At 39.1% G+C, this 22,511-nt stretch overlaps 4 protein-coding genes across 6 annotated transcripts; 3 read left to right on the top strand and 1 right to left on the bottom strand.

Moving 5' to 3' along the window:
- The first annotated feature begins 796 nt into the window (after positions 1-796).
- On the top strand, positions 797-1,712 carry LOC147855750 (pentatricopeptide repeat-containing protein CRR2, chloroplastic-like). Its single transcript, XM_087330107.1, has 2 exons — positions 797-1,610; positions 1,693-1,712. The coding sequence occupies exons 1-2, from the start codon at positions 797-799 to the stop codon at positions 1,710-1,712; spliced, it is 834 nt and encodes a 277-aa protein (XP_087186233.1).
- LOC147855751 (pentatricopeptide repeat-containing protein At3g02330, mitochondrial-like) lies at positions 1,502-3,762 on the top strand. Its single transcript, XM_087330794.1, has 2 exons — positions 1,502-1,610; positions 1,693-3,762. Exon 2 carries the CDS (start codon positions 1,736-1,738, stop codon positions 3,431-3,433), a length of 1,698 nt encoding a protein of 565 aa, XP_087186920.1. The 5' UTR covers positions 1,502-1,610; positions 1,693-1,735; the 3' UTR covers positions 3,434-3,762.
- A 1,048-nt stretch (positions 3,763-4,810) lies between these two features.
- Positions 4,811-6,788, bottom strand: LOC147855752 (small ribosomal subunit protein uS8z/uS8w-like). The gene is made up of 3 exons (XM_087330813.1): positions 6,645-6,788; positions 5,798-5,958; positions 4,811-5,144 (listed from the first exon to the last, which is right to left on the bottom strand). The coding sequence occupies exons 1-3, from the start codon at positions 6,775-6,777 to the stop codon at positions 5,046-5,048; spliced, it is 393 nt and encodes a 130-aa protein (XP_087186939.1). The 5' UTR covers positions 6,778-6,788; the 3' UTR covers positions 4,811-5,045.
- A 4,001-nt stretch (positions 6,789-10,789) lies between these two features.
- LOC147855753 (elongator complex protein) lies at positions 10,790-20,844 on the top strand. Of its 3 annotated transcripts, none has more exons than XM_087330697.1 (9): positions 10,824-11,070; positions 17,107-17,190; positions 18,252-18,412; positions 18,516-18,565; positions 19,280-19,349; positions 19,470-19,672; positions 19,752-19,841; positions 20,397-20,472; positions 20,581-20,844. In XM_087330697.1, the coding sequence occupies exons 1-9, from the start codon at positions 10,901-10,903 to the stop codon at positions 20,760-20,762; spliced, it is 1,086 nt and encodes a 361-aa protein (XP_087186823.1). In that variant the 5' UTR covers positions 10,824-10,900; the 3' UTR covers positions 20,763-20,844. The 3 variants fall into 3 exon arrangements, with proteins under 3 accessions (XP_087186824.1, XP_087186823.1, XP_087186822.1); XM_087330696.1 differs by having other exon boundaries at positions 10,854-11,070; positions 20,391-20,472; XM_087330698.1 differs by lacking the exon at positions 20,581-20,844 and having other exon boundaries at positions 10,790-11,070; positions 19,752-19,866; positions 19,911-20,426.
- The last annotated feature ends 1,667 nt before the right edge of the window (positions 20,845-22,511 follow it).

The raw sequence follows: 22,511 nt of genomic DNA on the forward strand, positions 1-22,511 counted from the left end.
TATCATTTGGCTCCTTAGTCGGACTCCATTTGATTCGGTTCGTGCTCTTCCCATCCGGAGGGACCTTAGGTATGTTATGTCCATATCATAGCTCAAGGCTAGTCGAGAGGATCATGTTCTTCTATCCAATCTATTCACCTTTTTAACCTTAATTTGGTATATGGATTAGTAAGAGATATTTAATATCTTCCCTAAGGTTACTTGGAGCTCCAACCGAATAGCATACTACGTATTGGCCCTAATTGACGAAATGGGACAATGATTATGGGGTTAGACACGTCCATGGGGGGATGTTGTGAAGGTTATGATGGAAGCGATTCAATGTTGAGTAGAAAATGTATCAACCCCCAGAATAATGGGTTTGGCTTGGCATTGTGTACAATAGGTGTCATTGCTCACTAACCAACGAACAAAGTATCGGGTCAATTGTGGCAACATATGGATTGTCATGGCGGTGTACTTTTGTTGTTTTCCAAGAGGCATTGATATGGTCACCAATTGGGATGGTAGACAAACGATTGTCAAACAAACTACTCGGCCCAACAATGGGATTGGTGTGAAGGTGCACAAGTCCTCCACCAAAACTAGAGTATCAAGGTTTCCTTAATAAACCCGAGGAGGCGAATCGGGTCTTTGATTTGGCCTCTGGGAGGAGGAGGCTTCTTCAGTTGTAAATGAAATGCTTCAGAGAGGTTGATGCCTTCCTTTTGTAACTAGAGTTATATATATATATATATATATATATATGACAACTTCTATGCATTATACATAATTGCAGAAGTGCTCCCACTTGTTGATGCCTGATTTGAAGCTCATACCAAGGAAAACCCTTCTCACCTCACTCCTTTGCTCTTCTCTCAGAAATGGAAACCTCAAAGAAGGGCTTCAAACCTTCCAACAAGGTCTTCAGGAATCAGAAACCATGGTGAATATTGACGCCCCCTGTTTCCTTCATATCTTCTCTGCATTCTCTAAACACGATTTAAAGCATAGGAATAAGAAGGAAGCAAAACAAATGCACATACATGCCATTTCAAATGGATTTGAGAATGATCTCATGGTCTGCACTTCTCTCATCCACATGTATGGAAAGCTCAATGATGCAAGCTATGCATGTACCATATTTAATTCTATGGAGACGAGGAATGTGGTGACATGGAATGCTATTATTTCATCATTTGTGAAGACTAAAGAGAGTGATAAGGCCATTCAATTCTTTGAACAAATGGTATGTGAAGGCATGTTTCCAGTTAAGGTCACGTTTCTTGCTATAATAAATGCTCAGAAGGATTTTGATCATGGAACCCGGATGCATGCTATTATAGTGATAAGAAATGAGATCTCATTAGATATAAGTGTGCAAACATGCCTTGTTTCAATGTATGGTCGATTTGGCCGGCCAAACATTTCAAGAAAGATATTTGATCTAATAGTCGATCCAAACATAATCTCATGGACGACTATGATATCGGTTTGTGCGGACAACAAGCAAACAAAAGAGGCATTTGATCTTCTCTCTCAAATGCAGCATAAAAAGAAGATAGCACCCAATGATGTTACCCTCGTAAGCTTACTTGGGTTATGTGCCAATGAGGGTCTTCTAATTGAGGGTATGCATCTTCATGCCCTTATATTGGCCTTTGGGTTTGATTTCCTGATTGTTGTAACCAATGCACTTCTTAACTTTTACAGTAAATGTGGGATCCCCATAGATGCATACCAAATCTTTCTCGCAATGCCAGAGAAAGACCTTATTTCCTGGAACATAATAATCTCAATAACTGATAGAAGAAATGCTGAATCATTGATGTTTTTCAAGGAGATGTGTTGTGGAGGATTTACACCTAGCAAAGCCACATTCATGAGCATACTCGACGCATGTGCAAATCTAAGCAACCTCCATGAAGCTCGAAGAGCACATTTTTGCATCATGGATGCAGGCTTAGATCAAGATCAAACGTTAGAAAATGTGATCATCAATGTATACGGTAGATGCAAGAGTCTTAAGGATGCTCAGACAGTGTTCAGTAAGAATTTGAACTGTGACATAGTAACTTGGAACACTATGCTTGGTGCCTGTCTACACAATGGGCATGGTGAGGATGCACTTTCTCTTTATCGACAAATGATTTCTGAAGGAGTAATGCCCAACAACCTCACTTTTCTCATGGTTTTCACTGCCTTTGCCAGCCTAAAAGGACTCCTATCAATAGGGAGAAAGTTGCATGCCTGTACCATGCTCGACTCAGACATTCTATCGGAAATAACCATCCAAAACTCCATATTGAACATGTATAGCAGATGTGAGGATCCATCAGCAATCCGTGATGCATTCTTCAACATGCCAGAACCTAATATTGTTTCTTGGAATATTTTGATGTCAGCATATGCACAATACAATTGTAGAGAAGTGCTCCATCTCTTCAAGAAAATGTTATGTGAAGGGATTCTACCTGATGAGACGAGTTTTGTTTTGATACTCAATGCATGTGCAAATGAAGAAGCCGTAGCTGAAGGTAAAAGGATTCATGCTAACCTCTCAGGAGGTAGACAGAGCCTTTATCTATGGAATGCCCTCATTGATATGTATCATAAATGCAATGATCTAGATGAGACTTGGCAAACCTTCAGTCAAGTTAGCAAGCCCGACTGTGTTACTTGGAACAGTATAATCTCCGCATTCATAGAGGATGATCTTTCCTTTGCGCTGTTTAATCAGATGTTACAGAATGGAATAATGCCTGATCAAATCACATTTCTCACCCTCACAAGTGCATGTGCTAGTCAAGCAATGCTAGGAATCGGGAAGCAAATACATGCACGAATCATTTCTGAATCAAAAATGAATGCGCCGGATATGGTTGTGAATACAAACCTTGAGAAAATGTATGGTTGTTGTGGTGAGGCGGCTCATGCCTTGATGCTTTTCCATGAAATGGTCGATAGAAATGTGCTTTCATGGAATTCTATGCTTTCAACCTGTGCACAACATGGGCTTGGCGAAGTCACCCTTGAGCTTTTCAGACACATGTTAAAAGAGCATATAACTCCTGATGAAATAACTTTCACTTGCCTCCTGTCTGCTTTGAGCCATGATGGTCTCATAGCAGAGACTAAAGAACTTTTTTGTATAATGAAATCTACTCAAGGATTCAAGCTTATCGAGGATCACTATAATTGCATGATTGATGCACTTGGGAGAGCTGGTCAACTAGCTGAAGCTGAACAAGTTCTGAAGGATTCACCTTTTCAAGACAAACTCCTTCCAGTGATGACCTTGCTTGGTTCTTGTAAAATTCACAAGGATTTTGAGAGGGGAAAGGAAGTTATTAGGCAAAACCTTCATTTTGACCAAATTGGTGTAGCGGCCTACATGAAGCTTCTTAATAACTTCAATGCAATTGAAATTCAGGGTGGGGAATTATCTGTGTGAAGGTTTGTGTTTGTGGGGGATAACCCACCTACATTGCTTAGGAAGTATCATATTGCCCTATTCCATGAATATAACATTATGATTGGTCCAAAGAATGGATTGTATTTATGATCTGAGACCAGTCCATACAATGAATAGTTGCATTTATGATCGTGCAATTGGTCCAGATACAGTGAATAACTTATTGGACCCTCCTAAGCACAAAATATGTGCCATTATTTATGATGGGGATGCAGCATTTGATGCAAATTGGATATTAGTTGGTCTTGGTCCAAGTCTCTTTGGTTTCTACACTTCCTTTACTGATTCAGCAAAAAATGTTAAATGGATACTGTGAAGCTATTGCTATTAAATTGTATTTAGCCATGTTTTCCCATGCTAAGCATTTTGACAGATGGCAAATGGTGGGGAGAGAATGTAAGTGGAAGAAGAGTTATGACACTGGTTAAAGGGAAAGGAGCTATAAGAAGACAAATGTGTCGACAAATATTTGCTAGCTTTCAAGCTGTTGAAACACAAGATGATCTGTTATACCCAACTTAACCTACATGTCTCTAAATCTCCATTATTATTATTGTGCGCCTAATTTTTCTCTATAATGAACTTAGATCAGTCTATTTGTGCAACTAGAAAGTAGCAAAGATTTCCTGCACAGGCAGCAACAATGTAGAGAATTCTGGTACCATGACACTATACCCAACCATACTTACATTTCAGAGACACAGGCAGCATCAAAATATTAAACATGATTCAAATATCAATCAGTATGAGTTCTAGGAGGAACAACTAAATGAACATACCCTCCAGGATACTCATGAACTTAACCAAATTTTACATCTACTTCTATCTGTACGACACTTCACAAATCATAAGTTGAGACGTCCACATCTTATGTCCAAATAACAAAGCACAACCAAAGCCACTTCAATGCAAACATCTTAATACTTCTATCAACAACCAACTACAATGTTGACAATAGAAAATAGACATTGATTCTTTGGTTTGCTACTTTTGTTAAATTGTTTTTCAGAACAGACATACTGTCCGAAATTGCCCTTGTATATAAATGTTTGATAGGAAAACCTACATTCATTATGCGTAAATGTACCGATATCCTAGAACAGCCAATTCAATTAATAATGACATGTCCTCTTCATATTGAATACGAGTCAAATTAAAAAACTGAGCATAATGTAGTTTCCTTTCAAAGGGTAATTAACCAAAATTTCAACAAGAAAAAGACCTATGCAAATTCTTCTGCTACCTGTTACCACACACAATTACAGGCCTCCCCACCGCATCACCAAAAAATCATCAAAAGAAGGTACACTCTGATAACATCAAGTCTCCACAACTTGCCAAATAATGAAATACCTCTCCAGTCCAATTATAAGATATATTGATCTCAAAATGACAAGTCATTTGAGTAAACACATGTCATACTTAAAACACGTTTAAACTTTATAACACAACATTATCGAAAAAAGCTTGTTAAGAAAATCAAAACTTCTGGTGCTCCAAACTCTCCCCTCAAAAAAATTCAGAGGCATGTCTTTATCTTTAAACATTTGTTTTCATACCGTTGTTTACACTGCTAATTATCTCTAGCTCCTCAATAGAAAAATCCGAGAACTTTTCCACCTACATTCTTTCTCCGAGCTTCATCATGGTCCATGATTCCAGCAGATGTAGTCAAGACAATATGACCAAACTGAAAATCAAGAAACACATTCAGAAAACACGAGCAAATGTAGCCATGATGTTTGAATCTTTTTACCTATGTATAACCATGACTATGTACATCTGTTACGCAAATTAAAAGGCAGGACTGTGCAAACACCATAATGGCGCAAAAAACATGCTTTTAGAACAATTCTTACTGCCCACATAGATGGCATACCACTGCAAGTAGCACAATTGGATATTGCAGATCCAAAAGAGCACAGAAAAACATTGTCAAAGGAAAATAATGGATTTAAGCATGTGTGTAAATAAAGTTGGACAATGCAAATGTTAGTATTTATTTATAACGGGAACAAAACAATAACCAATCCAACAATATACATAAAATTAAAGGAAGAATCTGTTACATCCCAATATATTTTGCATCACGTTTCTTCTAGTAATAATTCATGCATGGTAAAGAATTGCTTCAGATCCAGATATTACTGAAGAGAAATTTAGTAAAAATTATAAAGGGGGAAAAACTGCTCAAACTATACACATAACAATAAGAAGATCAGCAGCAAACAATATCTCTTATTGATTCATACACAGCAGACTTTTGTCCAATCAACAATTACTGAAAGGAAACATTCCATAATCAAGTGTATAAAGAAAAGAGTGAAAAGAGACAACAAATACCTGTCTGGATGGGAGGAGACGAGCAGTCCATGCTTCCAGTTCTCCGACACCGACATCATAGCGGGGACTGATAACTCCACACTTGTTCAACCTTCCATTCAATTCCACAACAATCTTTCCAGCTCTGTGGTCATCCACAAGCTCAAACTCCCCTATATAGCCTGCGTGTTGTATGGTAATGTTTCAATTCAATTGTGTCATTACCATGAAAAGATGATAATGCACCTGTTGCAAGGATTATAAACATACTAAGCCTCTTGTCGGAAGGAATATCACAAATACTTTGATCCTGAGCTTTATGTAAGATTGTGTACACGATAAATCAATGACAATGAAGCTCAAGTTAAATGAGATTCTTATGTCTCTAAGCAAAACCCAAATTTTCATGCTTTCTAAGAAAAACGTCAAAATGCTGGCCTTGAGCTTCCAAACAGAAGCAAGGAAAACAGAGAATAAGTAGACTCAATGTGCTTGATGGCAAATTTTGGAAGGATAATATCATATGGCCAACATTACATATAATCAGAATATACAATCGCCCTCAGAGAAAAGATGAGGTTCCCATGCTTTTTTCTAAGAAAGAAAAGCAAGGTCCATGCTATCTGAGAAAAATGCAAGTTTTCATGATATTTAAGAAAAATGGCGAAATTAAATGTTTATTAAGAAATATCAAAAAATTCATCCAATAATTTTGAGAGGAAAAGGTCTCTGCACTCTTAAAGGAAACGAGAATCCCATAGATTTCTAGAGAAATGAGAATTTTATACTTTTTCAAGACTGTGAGAAAAAGACGTGAATAAGGTTACTCAGAGAAAAATTAGAGGGAGAATATGGAATGTATACATACCAAACTTCTGCATAACCGTGAGAAATTTGATGATCACTTTGGAAGAAGGTTTGATCAGCACTTGCCTCTTCCCACGTTTCTCAGCATTATACATGTTCTTCAGAGCATCATTCAATACACTGATTCGCACCATCTCTACTTAACCTGCATTACGCAGTGGAAAAAGATAAAACAGATTCGCCAGAGGAAGTCAAGACATTCAGTAAAGGATAGAGAAAAATGCTACGAATTCAGTTAGAATGGCAGAAATGATCAATGTAAGAAGATAACTCATGCAAAGGAATAAAGTAAGAAATAAATAAAACAACAAAGAGAAATGCTAAGAATTCAGTTAGAATGGCATATGTAAATGATCAATGGAAGCGGAGAATTGCACGGAAAGTGTGATAAAAGAAAAGCATCTACGCTAAGAAGAAGAAAAAAATCGAATTCAGTAAGAAACAACGAAATGCTTCAGATTAAGCCGATGGAAGATTTGGTAAGAATCGTCACAGAAACCATTCAGATGAGACAAAGACGATAGATATAGTATCCATCCACAGAAAAGGCGAGTAAAAGTGGGGAAATCTGTGATAAAGAAAGAAAAACACACAGATTGAGAGCAGAGAAAACATACAAAGAGTGAAGACGGGGCGGGGTAAACAAATGGTCCTGATGAAGCAGGGACTATTGTGAGAGGGAGTTGAGTAAAAAGAAGTAAAGAAAAGACTGAGATGGAGCAGAATTAAATTAAATTAAATTAAAAAGCGGAGGTGCAATGAAATGCGGTGAGAGATGAAGAAAAGGATTGAGATTGAAGCAGAGAAAGCCATGATAATATGTCAATGAATGCAGCGAGCGAGCGAGGAGGATCCATGGGCCCATACCTGTTGAACGACAGACAGAAACAGACAGACAAAGGCTGAAGCAGAGAGAGCGCGAAGAAGAAGAAGAAAGAAGAAGAAGAATTAGGGTTTTGGACAGGGCTGCTGCTCTCTCTCTCTCTGTCTGTCTCACTGCGTCTTGCTTGTCTTGCGTTCACGCTTGGACGGACGGACGGACGGGGGCGGACAAAACATTTTGGGCGAGACGTGGCCATGGCCATGGGTAGGGCATGGCCATGGGCAGGGCATGGCCATGGGCAGGGCATGGCCATGGGCAGGGCCACGGCACCGGCACCGGCACACGGGCATGGGCATGACATGAGCACGGGCACGGGCATGGGCACAAACATGGCATGCGCATTAGCATGGCGTTCAAGCACAGGATAGCCATCTCAATTCCCATCGCTCCTCGTAGAGGTAGGCCCTCTGTCATCATATAGACATGGATGGAGTTACCGCTCTCACATGGATGCTTGTCAACTACTTGCTTGATCGATTCGATGCTCCATCGGTCGAGAGAGCTTCTCGAGTCCGCTGTCGTTGGCCTTCCTTGCTAGCCGGAGGGTAGGGAGGGGGGGAAAGCTTGACATTTTTGCCTACCCCTCTAAACAAACAAAATGCCTCGTGTTTGCATCTCGACGATAATGTCTCGTCGGTAAAGAATAGATTGGGTCTAGGAACGGCAGTTTGAGTTGGGCATTGTGTTGTTTGCCAAGGCAAGTAGGTAACTATGCAACAACCCATGTGGTTTGGAAGCATTTAGAGAGAAGTACTTGATCATTGTTTTCAAAGAGGCTAATGTGTAATGTGGCCTGGATACCAAAAGAAAATACATGTCTATAGCTTGTTCTCTTGCTTGATAAATGAAAATGAAGACAACCTTTATCGTTACAGTACACCACAATAGAAAGAGAGAAAGCAAGATTCATTCTCCTAAGCCCCAAGAGATGCCTCATCTTCACGTTTGCATGATTGTGCTTTTAGAGTCTCAATTACAGCCTCCAACACTTTGTGACGACGACTCTCATTACTTTGTGTCTTGTTCTTCTTCCAATGGGCTTCTTATGTCTTGTAATCGGAAGTTTTCCAACAGTGTCCAAGCGTGTTTTCATGCAGTCGACTCCCTTGCGACCTATGTGATCCATGTAAAGTGACCTATGGGAGAATGAAGAGAGAGGGAAGTTGTGGTTCCTAATTAAACAAGGTACCACCACAAATAGGAGAGTTTGAAAAGGAGGGATATGGTCATGACCTCTATGCGAACAAAAATCATGGTCCAACATGGGAGATGACCTCGATCCCGAGGCAAAGGATCCATACACATATCAACATTTGTTATATCGGCACATAGCCTTACAAAACAATTCTAAAGCCAAAGTTCAATGGGTGAAGGGTAGGATAGTGAGGGGCTAATGGATTGATTACCTTTGGGAACTAGGACAAATCCACAAGGAACTATCGGTTGATGACATGCAGTGGACGGGGAGGCTCATGTGTTGAGCTATGTAGCTATATAAAAAGGAAGTAGCTACTAACAATCGGCAACGGTTCGGAGGTCCCAAAGCCAAACTGGTTCAAACCGAACTCTTAAGAAAAAGTTGAAACTTAAACCGAACTGAATCGAACCACGAAACCATCCAAACCGAAACCGTCAAAATCGAAACCATCTAAATCGAACCATTTATAAAAAAATCAAACCTAAACCAAATGGTTTCAGAGACGGTAGGAAGAATGCACCACCCCATTCATAATAATGGAACCTAAGGAAGAATGCAACATATCAATGGTAGCTTGACGGTAGGTCAACTTTATTGTAATAATTGTTTATAACTAATGAAATGATATTTTCCAGGGAAATAATAATAATAATGGTACCTTGCCAAGGCCACACCCTATGGTCAAGGCGAAACATGGATCGACCATTTCAGCAAGCCAAGGGTATATACATATATAGAGAAACTTGGACAAACCATTTCAACAAGCCAAAGGGTATATATGTTTATAGGATAGAGGTAATAATGTGTGTTAGGGTATAACACCCGATTGTTTGTCTCTCTATGTCCTATGCTTCGTTTTCACACTCGGATGTGGGTTTTGAAAAGTAAACCTTCTTTAGCTAGAGCTCGATTCCTTCGGAAATGGAGCGGTTCGTCGATGCTGCAGATAATGGATGGTAAAGTGAAGTGGAATTATCAACCACCGCGGTCGCTGTTCCCTCCAAGTGTTCCTAACATCTAGATGGGTGCTGCCATGAGGAGCGAATAGAGGACATCTATGCTGAATTCTGTTTTGTACGAGGCTCACGTAGAGAATATGTGTTCGAGTAATGCTATACACATAGAATGATGTGGTGTTTTGGAGTTGTTTTTTTATGTTGTTTCATCTACACATTGTTTTCCTTTGACATGCAAGATGTCTTGTAAGATATGAGTTGTAAATGATTCCTTTGTACATTATTAACTAATGGAAGTAGATGTTTTTGGAAAAAGAAGAAGAAGAAGTAAACCTTCTTTAATAAATAATGACAATCCATTTTCTTCTACTTAACAAACAATAAACGAATCTCGTAACACCTTTTGCTCCTCATTAGTTCTCGATCCATGTATGTATTAATTATCAAGTGTGGATCCCTCGCCAAAAACCCAAAACCTTCTAAACCTCCAAGCCCTTAGACCCGTGGAAAACCCTAAACCTTCTAAACCAACCTTTAGTTCGACGCGCCATATGTATGCTGCACATATTAGGCGAGGATCCCCATGTGTGAAACTGCTAAACTGCTAAACCCATCCATGTATGTATGTTTATGTTTCTAGAGAAGTGCAGTCAACAAAAAGGCAGTGACAGAAAATGGATTTTTGGAGGATGCCAATGTGTGAAACCTAAACCGCTAAACCGCTAAACCCGAAGCCTCTAAAACCCATCCATGTACATATGTATGTTTATGTTTCTAAAGAAGTGCAATCAACAAAATGGCAGGTGACAAAGAATGGATTTTTGGAGGATCCCCGCGTGTGAAACCCTAAACCGCTAAACCGCTAAACCCGAAGCCTCTAAACCCATCCATGTACATATGTATGTTCATGTTTGTAGAGAAGTGCAGTCAACAAAAAGCAGGTGACAGAGAATGGATTTTTGGAGGAGCCATTGCTTTGTTTTAGGTTTTCTGTGGGAAAAATGTTTCTAGAGAAGTGCAGTCAACAAAAAGCAGGCGACAGAGAATGGATTTTTGGAGGAGCCATTGCTTTGTTTTTGCTTTTTTTTTTTTTGTAGGTTTTCTGGGGGGAAAAGAGTGAATTAGAAAATCGCCCAACAGAAGCAATCGGTGGTGTGATCGATCCCCTGCTGCTTCCAAATCAAGGAAGAGCCTCTCCCTTCCAATCATCCATATCGGCCATGGCAGAAGCTGCTGCCAGGATCCTCAGAGATGGAGCCCTGGAAGGAGAATTCGCTCCTGCCCTCATGATTCAACACCAAATGCCTTCCTCCTACGCCTCTTCTTCCCTTCTTCTTCACTTCCTTCGAACCCTTTGCTCTCACATTTCTGCAGGAAAAGCTCAGGCAAAGTAAGTTCTTCTCCTTCGATCTCTCCTTCTCTCTCTCTCTCTCTATATATATATATATATCAGAACTTCTATTTCTTTTGCTTCTCTTTATTCATTTTGATATTCTGTTCTTGATTTTGTGCTTCACTGTAGCCGTACTCATTCTTTGTGAGTAAGCGAGTTGGAAAAATTTATCGTTTTTTCTTCTGTAGAGTAAGTGGGTCTGTGTTAAATCCCCCAAATGCCCTTGTTGAATCCCCTCGAGCAATTATATGGACAATTCGTCTCCTTTCCTCTACACATGGAGGGAAGGGGCTTAACCAGGTGCATTTGAGGAAACTTGAGTATATCATAACCATTCTCTTCTTTCAATTGTCTAATTGAGCTTGGAATTATTTTTCCTATTATGTAGCCTGAGAGAGCTTTTATTTTATTTGCTGATTTTTTCTACTGTAACCAAGCTATGAATGCAATTCAATTAGTTTGTTTTTCACTCCTGTTTCTGTTATAATCCAGCTCTGAAAAAACGTCAACTTATTTATTCAGATGTTCTTTACTATAGACTTGATATGAAAAAGCTTCCATTTTTGTTTAATTTCTTGCTCTCCCTAACAGAGCTTCATTTATTTAATTAATTTGTGCTTATATATCGTAGAAAAACTATGAAAGGGTTTTGATTTGTTTATTTATTGCTCTGATTTAATCTAGTCAAGCTATGGAAGAGCGTCAGTTTTTGTTTATTAAATTTGGCTCTTCTTTCCTATATCTGAGCTCTGAAAGAAATTCAATTCTCATTTGCTTTTTCTGTGCTCTAAACGAGCTCTCAAAAAGCTTCGGTTTGTTGATTTGAAAATCCTGACAACCTATTAATGAAGATCCAAACCTAAATCTAGTGTCACATGGGATGGAGAACATGTCCTTCTTGGGATGGTCCACGGAAGGGAATAGAGATGGAGGAATGAGGATTGAAACATGTAAAGAATCGATGGTGATTCTGTGCAACGGAATAGATTAGAGACGTGTGTTGTGTGTGTGTGTGTGCTTGAGAAGATGAGAGGAGAGAGACACAAGATAGATAGAAAAAGAAAATAGAATACCCAAGAAGGTGTATATTACAAAGGAGATTAACCAACACATTACAAAGTAGGAGAGTGGTTTATATAGTCACCCTCTCTCTTCATTAACTACAAAAGCTCATCAGTCATGGGGAATGGGGAAACTCATTAGTTATGTGTCTTAGAATATGATTCTATGACACATAGTTAATGTGTAGAGAGTAGTGGTGTCACTTGTGACTTTTAACCTTTGAGTGTTCATACACTCTCAAGGGTGTGTTCACACACTAGACTAGGTTGAGCTTGATTCTCAACACGACCCCTCAAGCTCAACTTGGGTCGGCTCCTTTCGGTTGAAGTCCGCTTCGGTTGGTATCCGGTTTGGACGATGTCTGGTTTGTCCTCCCCCTTAAGCGAGGCAAGTCAGGGATTATTAGTCCAAGGTTTGACATGAATTGCCGAAGCTTGTTGGCTCCTTGGGCTTTGGTGAAGATGTCGGTTGTTTGAAGATTTGTGTTGATATATTGAAGTTCGACATCTCTAATGATAGTGCACTTCGATATGCTTCATGCGCTCGTGGAACACCGGGTTTCGAGCCAGATAAATACTGCTCATGTTGTCGCAGTAAAGGGGAGTCAAATCTTTGATGGGAACGCCTAGATCCTTCAATATCCTCTTGAGCCATACAACTTCACATGCAGCCACCGCTGCGCCCTTGTATTCGGCCTTTGTGCTCGAAAGAGCGACGACTGGTTGCTTCTTGCTACTCCAGGAGATGGCTCTGTTGTTGAGGGAGAAAACAAATTAGGAGGTCGATCTTTGATCGTCTCTATACCCAGCCCAGTCGGCATTTGTGTACCTTTCGAGTCCAATTGGCATTGCTATCTTGTAGAGGATGCCACAATCCATTGTGCTGCTCACGTATTGTAACACTTGCTTAACGCGATCCAAGTGAGTGTCAAGTGACTTTTGCATGAACTGGCTAAGGAGACGGACAATGTACCTGAGGTCGGGTCGAGAGATTGTGATATACAAGAGGCTCCCGATCAGTTGTCGATACTGAGTCAGCTCACACTTTGTGGTGCCGGAGTCGGTATCCAGTTTGAGGTTTCGATCGAGAGGGGTTGCCATAGATTTGTACTCAGTCATCCTGAACTTGTATAACAAGTTGAGGATGTAGTGCCGTTGGGAGATCATAATGCCGGCTGGAGTCCGAATTACCTCGATGCCAAGGAAGTAATGGAGCTCCTTCATGTCCGTCGTCTCGAATTTGTCGGAGAGGAGGAACTTGGCCTTGTTGATGTCGACTAGATTTTCACCTCCAATGACTAGATCATCTACATATAGGATGCAATCAGACTTCCAAAATTGCTTCTTATGTAGAGGGAGTCGTCGGATTTCGACATTCGGAAACTGATTCGATGAAGATACTGTGTTATCTTCGAATGCCAAGCATGTGGTGCTTGCTTAAGTTCGTAGAGTGGCTTCTTTAGTTGGTAGATTGCTTTGGGATGGGTGCTCGATTCGAAGCTGGGTGTACACCTCCGCTTCTAAGTCACCTTGAAGAAAGGTGTTCTTGACGTCCATTTGATGGAGGTGCCATCCTCTCGCCGTTGCTAGTGCAATCATGGTTCAAACAGTCGTCATCTTTGCCACTGGGGCAAAGGTTTCTTCATAGTCGACGCATAGCCTTTTGCTACAAGTCGAGCTTTGTAGCGGTTGACGGAGCCGTCGGCATTATACTTCACATTGTAAATCTATCTGCAGTCGATCGCCTTTTTGTGTGGTGAATGGGGAACGAGATCCTATGTCTCGTTCTTGCATAGTGCCCCCATCTCCTCGTTCATTGCTTCGACCCATTGTGGATCCATGGCTGCCTTGGAAATTTTTTACGGTTCACGAGTTGTTGCCACCTTTATCATAAAGGCATAGTGGTATGCCTTATAGTCGTTGTAGCTGAATTGGCTAATAGGATTCTTCTCACGGGTGGAGCGACGGAGTTTTTTCGTTTGCCGTGGCAATGGCTTTCTTTACACTAGGTGTCCTAATGATAGGTACATCGAAGCCACCAAACTCATTGGCGAATGAGTGAGTCGATTCATTGCCGTTGAATTGATCGTCTTCATATTCTAGCATTTTCCCCTTGCCTTTGTCCATCTTCGGACTAGGCCAAGATGTGCTTTGGTCACTTGATGACTCTTGTGGCCCATTGAGCCTAGTCGTGATCGGACTTTCTTCGAACATATGACTCAGTTGATCTTCGTCTTCTATCTCTTGGTTGGCCAAGTTCGAGTCGACTGGGGTTGGAGTCGGAGTCGTCTCTAGTTTGTACTAGGATGTCGATTCGTCGAAAACGACGTCCTGACTCACTTGAACCTGCCAAGTAGAGGGGTTGAAGCATTTGTACCCCTTTTGCTCCAATGAGTATCCTACGAGGATGCATTTCTCCGACTTGGAATCTAGCTTTTGCCACTTCTCATTGGGGATGTGCACGTGAGCAAAATATCCTAACATAGGATAGATCCAGCTTCTTTCCATAATACTTCTCGTGAGGAGTGACCTCGTGCACTCCAGATGTGCACCGGTTCATGAGGTAGACGACGGTATTTGCAGCTTCTGCCCAATAAGAGTTGGGCATATGCTTCTCGTTGAGCATGGCCCATGCTACTTCGAGGATGTGCCGATTCTTACGTTTTAAGATTAAAATGTTGGTGAGAATACCCAATCTTTTAAGCAAGAACGTAACTAAGCCACTCATTACTGCGATCGAGGCACAATGTGTGAGGAATATGTTTATTAGGTAAGTGTAATGCATGTCGTCAGCTGAGATATTCGAACTCTCGCGGGGAAACCCCATGTACTTAACAGGCATACGCCTTAACCATTCGGCCGGTGTGTCTGCAAGTGAATTCTCGTCGAATTCCTTCTTGTCGAAGGTATGCCGTGAAAGCATCGAAGAAGTATTCCTTTCCTATGTCTGACCGAAGACATGGCGGCTAGTTGTCCTTTCGACTTCGCTTTTGAATTATTGGAAGTGTGTAAACACTTCGCTCTTCATCCTCATGGGAAAGATCCATGTGTATCTACAGAAGTCGTTGACGAAGGAAACATAGTACCGACATCCTCCGAATGTGGCCGTCTGCGTTGGTCCCCACACATCCAAGTGGATCACATCTAGGAGGCCTTTGCTCATATCCAAGAAAGAGGGAGGATTCTCCCTTGCTAGAACGGCGGTTCTCATCGTGCCAAACCGTGGTGTGAGACCACCGAGGCATATTTGCACCATCTCGTCATCATCCACATTGACGCTTATTGAGCCGAGCGAATCACAAAGCTCCTTGATCTTCAAGGTGTAGCTTGTGATGGACATGTTCCTTTATTGGACATTGTTCAACTCTTGGCGGAGTTGAAGCTTTCTTGTGGTTGTGTTGGCTGCGAAAATCTTCCTTAGATTCTCCCATGCTTCCTTTGGTGTTGTGGCTTCTCGAATGTAGCCGAGCATGTGGTCATGAACACATGTTGCCAAGCAATACATTACTCGACTCGTCGCTTGCTCCCATGTTGAGTAGTCAGTGTCCTTTGTGTCGAGTCGATTTTCTTGTGCTCCTTTGACCTTGACCGACAAGGTATTGTTTCGGTCCAACTTCTCGCTAGGGAGAGCGCTCCCCATTTGAGTATTCATGGTGTTCGATGTAGATTTGTTCCGTCTTCTTCTCTCTTGAATATGAGCTATGTAGCGGCACTACGATAGCAATGAGCCAGATTTCTTTGAATCGTCGGCGTAGACACAACACACGGTAGTGGGCTAGATCGAGCTACCAAAGCGATCTGATACCATGTTAAGAATCCATGGTGATTCTGTGCATCGGAATAGATTAGAGATGTGTGTTGTGTGTGTGTGTGTGTTTCAGAAGAGGAGAGGAGAGACACAAGATAGATAGAAAAAGAAAATAGAATACTCAAGAAGAGAGATAAACCACAAGAGCAAGCTTCTTTTCCAGGTTTTTGAGATTCAGAATTGATTTGTACAGTGGAATGTAGAAGAGTGCTTGAATGTTCACATTGAGGAAGTCAAGACAAATTTTTACTTGGTCACACTACAGGGCTTGTAAATTAAGTGGAAGACACTGAAACATAGGCGAAAGTTTCAATGATCCTTGATATTGTGAACATTACAAGCAATGAGATGGTGAGGTCGAGACCTGCATTCAAACACCTATATCTTATAGGGTGAGGAGTGCCAGCACTCTGATGCATGCACGTTCCTGCACATTGAAAATAGAAATGGGTGGCTGGCAGAATATCGAGGAGAAAAGTAGAATGTGTGATATATGCGCTCTCAAGCAGCTCTAGGCAGACACACTTTTGACACAGTGTGCCCGAAATTAGTGAGTTTTTTCATGAGTTGTCACTTGAGTGCACCACATTTTGAAAGCTCTTCAGAGGATAATCTCTTCACTCACGAATTTGGTTATTTTTTTGCATAATTGCAAGACTGCTCTAGCAGAGCTCCATCTTACTCTTGGTGAATTTAACAACTAGATACAATTAGATGGTACATTCCATTTTCTATTTCGCTTCGTCTAGCTGCTAGTTAGATTTATTCAGTGAGTTCTATTTATTATTTTACTCAGTTCTGCTCTTATAATCCCCCATTAGTTCTGACAAGAGTACTTTGTCAAACCTTGGAGGTTCATTGGTCATTTTCAAGATAATAGATCATCATCATCATCTCTCTCTCTCTCTCTATGTTTGTATGCATATTTCTGCTCCATATAAAATGAATTTTCTTCCTTCAGAGAAAGAACACTTGTCAGCAAGAAAGAATTTTGATTTTGTTATTTCCTTGCTTTTCTTTTGTTATGAACAATCTCTGAAAGAGCTTCAGTTTGTTTATTGTTGCTTTTGCTAGGGTTAAAGAGATTCAATTCGTTGTTTCTCTAATGCAATTGTGAAAATAGCTTGACTATGTTTTTTCTTGTTTTTGTTTCTCTCTCTGCAGACGCCTGGTGTTTGTTGTGACTGATCGAAGTCCAGAAAGCTATCTCTCTCTTCTTGAATCTTTAGGACAGCAACAGGTTTCCTGGTTTGTCATTCCTTACTATAGACTTTTTTTGCCAGGTTTAGCCAGATATTTAATCATTTGTCACATTTCCAAGTTCTTTATGTATACATATCTTTATAGTTCTAAATGAGTCTTGCTTGTCTAACTATATTATATGATCTGTAATGTAATCTCATGTCCTGAGAGAAAATAATGTAAATACAATGCTACTGAATTGATTCAAAAAACATCTGATGGTTGCCCATATTGATATATGGAGATTCCTTTTTTTGAAAGTTCAAGATTCTAGGTGTATTGGATGCTACATGGATCCTGATCCCCAGCTAGCAGAAAAACATGACACCACTAAGATAACATCCATGCTCATCAAATGGGCCCAGCCTTTCACTTGAGAATGTAACTGTATAATGCTAACTCGAGCATGAATAGGAACTTTCCCTAGTGACTGCATAGGAAATTGGATGAAACCCATTTGCAAAGGAGGTAACAAGAATGAAGTTCCCAATAACTGAACTGTTATGATATGATCCTTTCACATAATTCTTTGGTACAATCATTGAAAAGAAGAGCAATAAATGGGCAAATGAACATGGAAACAAAGCCATTGGTCAAGCTGATTTTAGTCCAAGTCACTCTACACCAAACTATCTTGTCAGACTTCTATTCAGAATTGAGTATTGTGTGACCATAGATTTAAAAAAACCTTCTAACATATTCCCTTGAAGGGAAAGTATGGCAAAACTTGGCATAATCTAAGAATATACGTGGAACGTTGTGAGACAAAACAAATCCTTGTTCGTTTTTCTTTGAGTTTCTCTTGCCATGATCATTGTGAGGTTTGGTCATCACATCTTTAGATGTCTTAGATACTTAATTTATTGGTTATGAGTGGAGACTTACAATGGGGAATGACATAAATTGTTTCTAGCCAATGCATGATAAAGTTGATGATTCTGCACTTTTTAACTTCAGTATTTTAGCGATGAATAGTGCAAAAATAGATTTTATGTTTATATGCATTTTTTTTATTGTTTGGGTTTACTTGTTATTTCATACTATTCATGCTTTCTTTATATCGTCAGGTTACACTTCGTCGATTGTTTTAGTGACCCACTTGGATGGAGAAAGTTTTCAAGTAACCTACAAACACCGGATATGCTTGAGAATGGCTCACTCTGTCAGAATTGCCACAATATTGATGATCTAAGTAATTTGCTGTCAGTGATCACCAGTTTAGGCCATGGTCAGTATATTGTTCGTTATTGATAAAATTTCCATAAATGCCGTGTGGAGGTGATTATTCAATCCATTTGACTATATTTGCTATAGTATATTTTGATGTGCAGCAACACCTGGGAGCACAAACGATGCACACTTCTCAGTTGTGATAGATTCGGTATATAACCTTATATCTTGTTCAACCTGGTTTCAGTTCTAACAAATTTGTTAAATCCGTTTGTAGCTTTTAAATTTTGTTTTTGAGATGTCGCAACTTTCTAACTCACTGCTACTAGCTAGTTCCATTTCCAGTTATCTATTGTCTGCTCTAGAAGGTGAGGTTCTCTCGGTAATGCTATTAAAAAAATGAACTTGTGTCCATAATCCGTATTTTCTTCCTTGAACGACTGACCTAGCTTCTCTTGACCGTATTTGTTACATGAGGATGATGATTTTGGCTACAGGTCTGCTGTAGCTGCTGATCTTTATTTTGAATAGTTCTGGAATCTTTTCAGATATAAAATAAATGTTCGTTGGTTCATTAAGTAGATGAATTTGATGTTGTCTTAAAGTTTGTGATCGATGTGTCTTCACGATAATGTGGCTTTTTGTTAAAAATTGTTGCCGGGTTTTGTCGATAATTTTAAGTAGTTTTTGACAGGCCTTAAACTACTGGCTCTAGCATTTTCTACACCAGCCTATGTTTTCATACTCTAGTTCTGGTATTTTCCACACATGTTTTCTGTTCAGTAACACTGATACAATTGATATTTCTCAAAAATCCCTCACTGCAGACCTTCCATGAACCATTTATTGAATATTGCTTGGAATTGAGAAGATGAACTTGTAACTGGACGTCATTTAAACTGTACTGGTTGTGTGCTTATTACAGGTCAGTTCACTTCTCTGGCATAATTCTACATCTCATGTTGCTCAGTTTCTCAACAAACTTCGATCATATGGTTTGTACAATACTAGTATCCACTATCGTTTTTCCAAACATCAATATGATCTGTAATTTGATTGTCCTTGCAATTGATATTCAAAACATCAATTCCTCATTTTGGTGAAGTCCTATGTAGGAGGAGTTTCTTCGATTATATGGTTGTTACATTCTGGGCTTCATGATACAAGAATAGTGTTATCATTAGAGTATATAGCAACTATCATTGCTTCCATAGAACGGCATGATAATACAGTTTCATGGAATGGCAATCAAAATATGGACAATATGCATATATTAAGAGTTCGACAAAAGCGTCGAAATGGAAGGATTAGAGAACTGGTATTCTAGAGAAAGTACATCATGAAATTCAGCCTTTCCCAATTGAAGCAGTATCTTATTTCTTTGTCATGTTCAACAGGTTGAGGATTTTTATGTAGAGAAATTTAAAGTGACTATTCATTCTAGGAAACCAGCATCTGAATCTGTGACAACGTCACTTCCACTGCAGGTATGCAAAATGTGGTATTTTTTTAGTTTAAGAATGTGAGATAGAACAATATCTTTTTCTACATATGAGACAATCCTTGTTTATACTAAATGGAGTAGCTTAGTAGTAGAGGCCTCAAATCTATCTGTTCTTTCCTACCTGATGATGTAAATTAATGAAAAACAACCTGCGAAATATGTCTTTGCATCGTTTCATATCCAGGAAGATTCCCTTTCAGCATATAATGGGGAAAGCAATGCATCCAAATCACAGTTGATTCCTTTAGGGAACAAAAATATGATAGAAAACGAATGTGTTTACTCTTCAAATCTAGTTGTGCACATCTCTTGGTGGGATAACTTGTGTCATATGATCTTCTAAATGTGTGCAAAATCATAATAAATTACCATTTAGGGATGTACAATATGCTAAGAAAATTTGACCATTATTTAAAATTATTCATCCTATTGATTTCATTAAATATGTTTGTGAAACGTATAAAAAAGAAAAATGGTTTCTGGTTTCTTTGCTTCCTTGACCTAGTAAGTGTCGTAAATCTCATAACATTAGGAACAGGTGCAATTCAAGTTGCAACTCTCAGATAAAGAGCGAAGTGATAGAGCTAGAGTAATCTTGCCATTTGAGCATCAAGGTGGGTGTTCACTATTTTGTTACTATTGAGCTTTGATAAAATACAAGTGGGGTTGTCAGGAATACACTTTTTTGATCTTTTTGCTGTCAAAACACATTTTGCTTCCAGGAAATGGTAGAGAATCATTCATATACAATGGCAGAATATCCTCTATGGTGGATAGCATTACAGCTAGCAAGGATTATACAAAAAAGGTTCCATCTGAAATGGGAGAGATTAATTATCTAAGGGATTCTGATGATGAAAGGCCAGATTCCGATGAAGATCCAGATGATGATTTAGATATCTGAGTGTTCATCCACATGTTAGCGAGAGATTTTAAAAATTATGTTGTGGAACAGTGTAATTTTATTTCCTTCTCTTCTTATTGAATCCCGTGTCGAGATGGTTGAGGAAGATCCATGTTAAGGATGCCTATTATAGGAATGGGAAATTGCATTCAGTATCATGTAATGAGTGAAAAGATTTTGGTGTCACTCAATAATGTTTTTGTAATAATAGTTTGATTGCTAGGTATAGCCGTTAAGAATAGGAAATGGTTATGAGCATAGTATGAGCATAGTATGAACCATACGTAGGAAAACGAATGTTATACTAGACGAACACGAATTTTACGTACTATGGTTATGAGTATCATGAATTGAATGAACAGGTTTTGTTGCGTAAGGTTGTATATGACTTTCCGTGCCACTCAAAAGTGTTTTTGTAAGTATAGTTTGATTGCTAGGTGGCCCTCAAGAATGGGTAGTAGTATTAAGTATCATGAAATGAGCATCAAGGTTTTGTTGCATAAGGTCTCTGTGTCTTTCAATCTCACTCAAAAACTATTTTTGTATTGATTGTTTTGGTGCAACAGGCAAAATGTCAATGAAGAAAATCAGCTGAGTATTTTTTTCCAAAGAATAGCTGATTGTCTTTTTGCTTTGCACAAACATGTCAGTATAATGAACCAAACATAGCAGAAGGGTAGTAGCTGAGAAGTTGTGAACCAAGGTTGGTAACAGAAAGAGATCACGCATGTACATATGCTCTCTACATATGCTCTCTACATATGCTCTCTAATTGGGTTTCCTATGTAGAAACATAAGAAAAGTAGACATGAGATCCAGAAAAGAAACTTTTGTTCTTATGACTGGTAGATGCTCAAAGTAGCTGAGAAGTTACGTTCTTATGTGACATTGAACCAAGAATAGTAACAAAAGCGATGACTTATATATATATATATATACAGAAAACATGAGAAAAGGAGATGATATTAGACACAAAACACAAACTTAAAAGAAAAGGAGACATTAGATACAAACAAGATAAAATCAAGTAGATGCTAAAAGTAGCTGAGAAGTTATGTTCTTATATGAGATTGAACCAAGGATAGTAACAAAAGAGATCACACACACACATATATATAGAAAATATAGACAAATATTAAACACAAACATAAAGAAAAGGAGATGGATGTTAGACACAAAACACAAACTTAAAAGAAAAAATCAAGACTTATCCATAACATACAAGTAGACATTCAAATACAGACAACACTAAATTTTATAGCATATCATGGTAAACTAGTTTGTTGGATTGCATCACGTCTGCGAAACATAGTACATAAATATACTCGAATGCATTGGAAAACAATTTTTTCATACGAATGCGTATGTTACCACAACATTCTTGAATACACAAGTATGGTCTTTATCACTCAAATGATTGAAACATTCTAGAATGCGAATGCACGTATGGTTCATACTATGCTCATGGTGAGAATTTTACATTGTCTGCAGGTATGAATTGGCCATCAAGTCCACGTATATCATTCACAGACCAAACTTCTTCACATTGTCTGGCCATATGATAGCAGCCATCAAGTTCAATTAAATTATAAACTGTAAACATTTTCTGGCCATAGTAAATATTTCAGCTCAATATCAGCCAATAGTAATTTGTGATTGCTAACAATTGGAACTTTACATTGTTAATGAACATATTAAATATCTCAGCTTAGGCATTCAATTACAAACCGTAAACTTTTCACAGACTAA

Source organism: Azolla caroliniana, unplaced genomic scaffold (assembly GCF_043228905.1).
Source record: "Azolla caroliniana isolate FFs.n. ecotype wild unplaced genomic scaffold, voAzoCaro1.0.p SCAF_14, whole genome shotgun sequence".
NCBI lineage: Eukaryota > Viridiplantae > Streptophyta > Polypodiopsida > Salviniales > Salviniaceae > Azolla > Azolla caroliniana.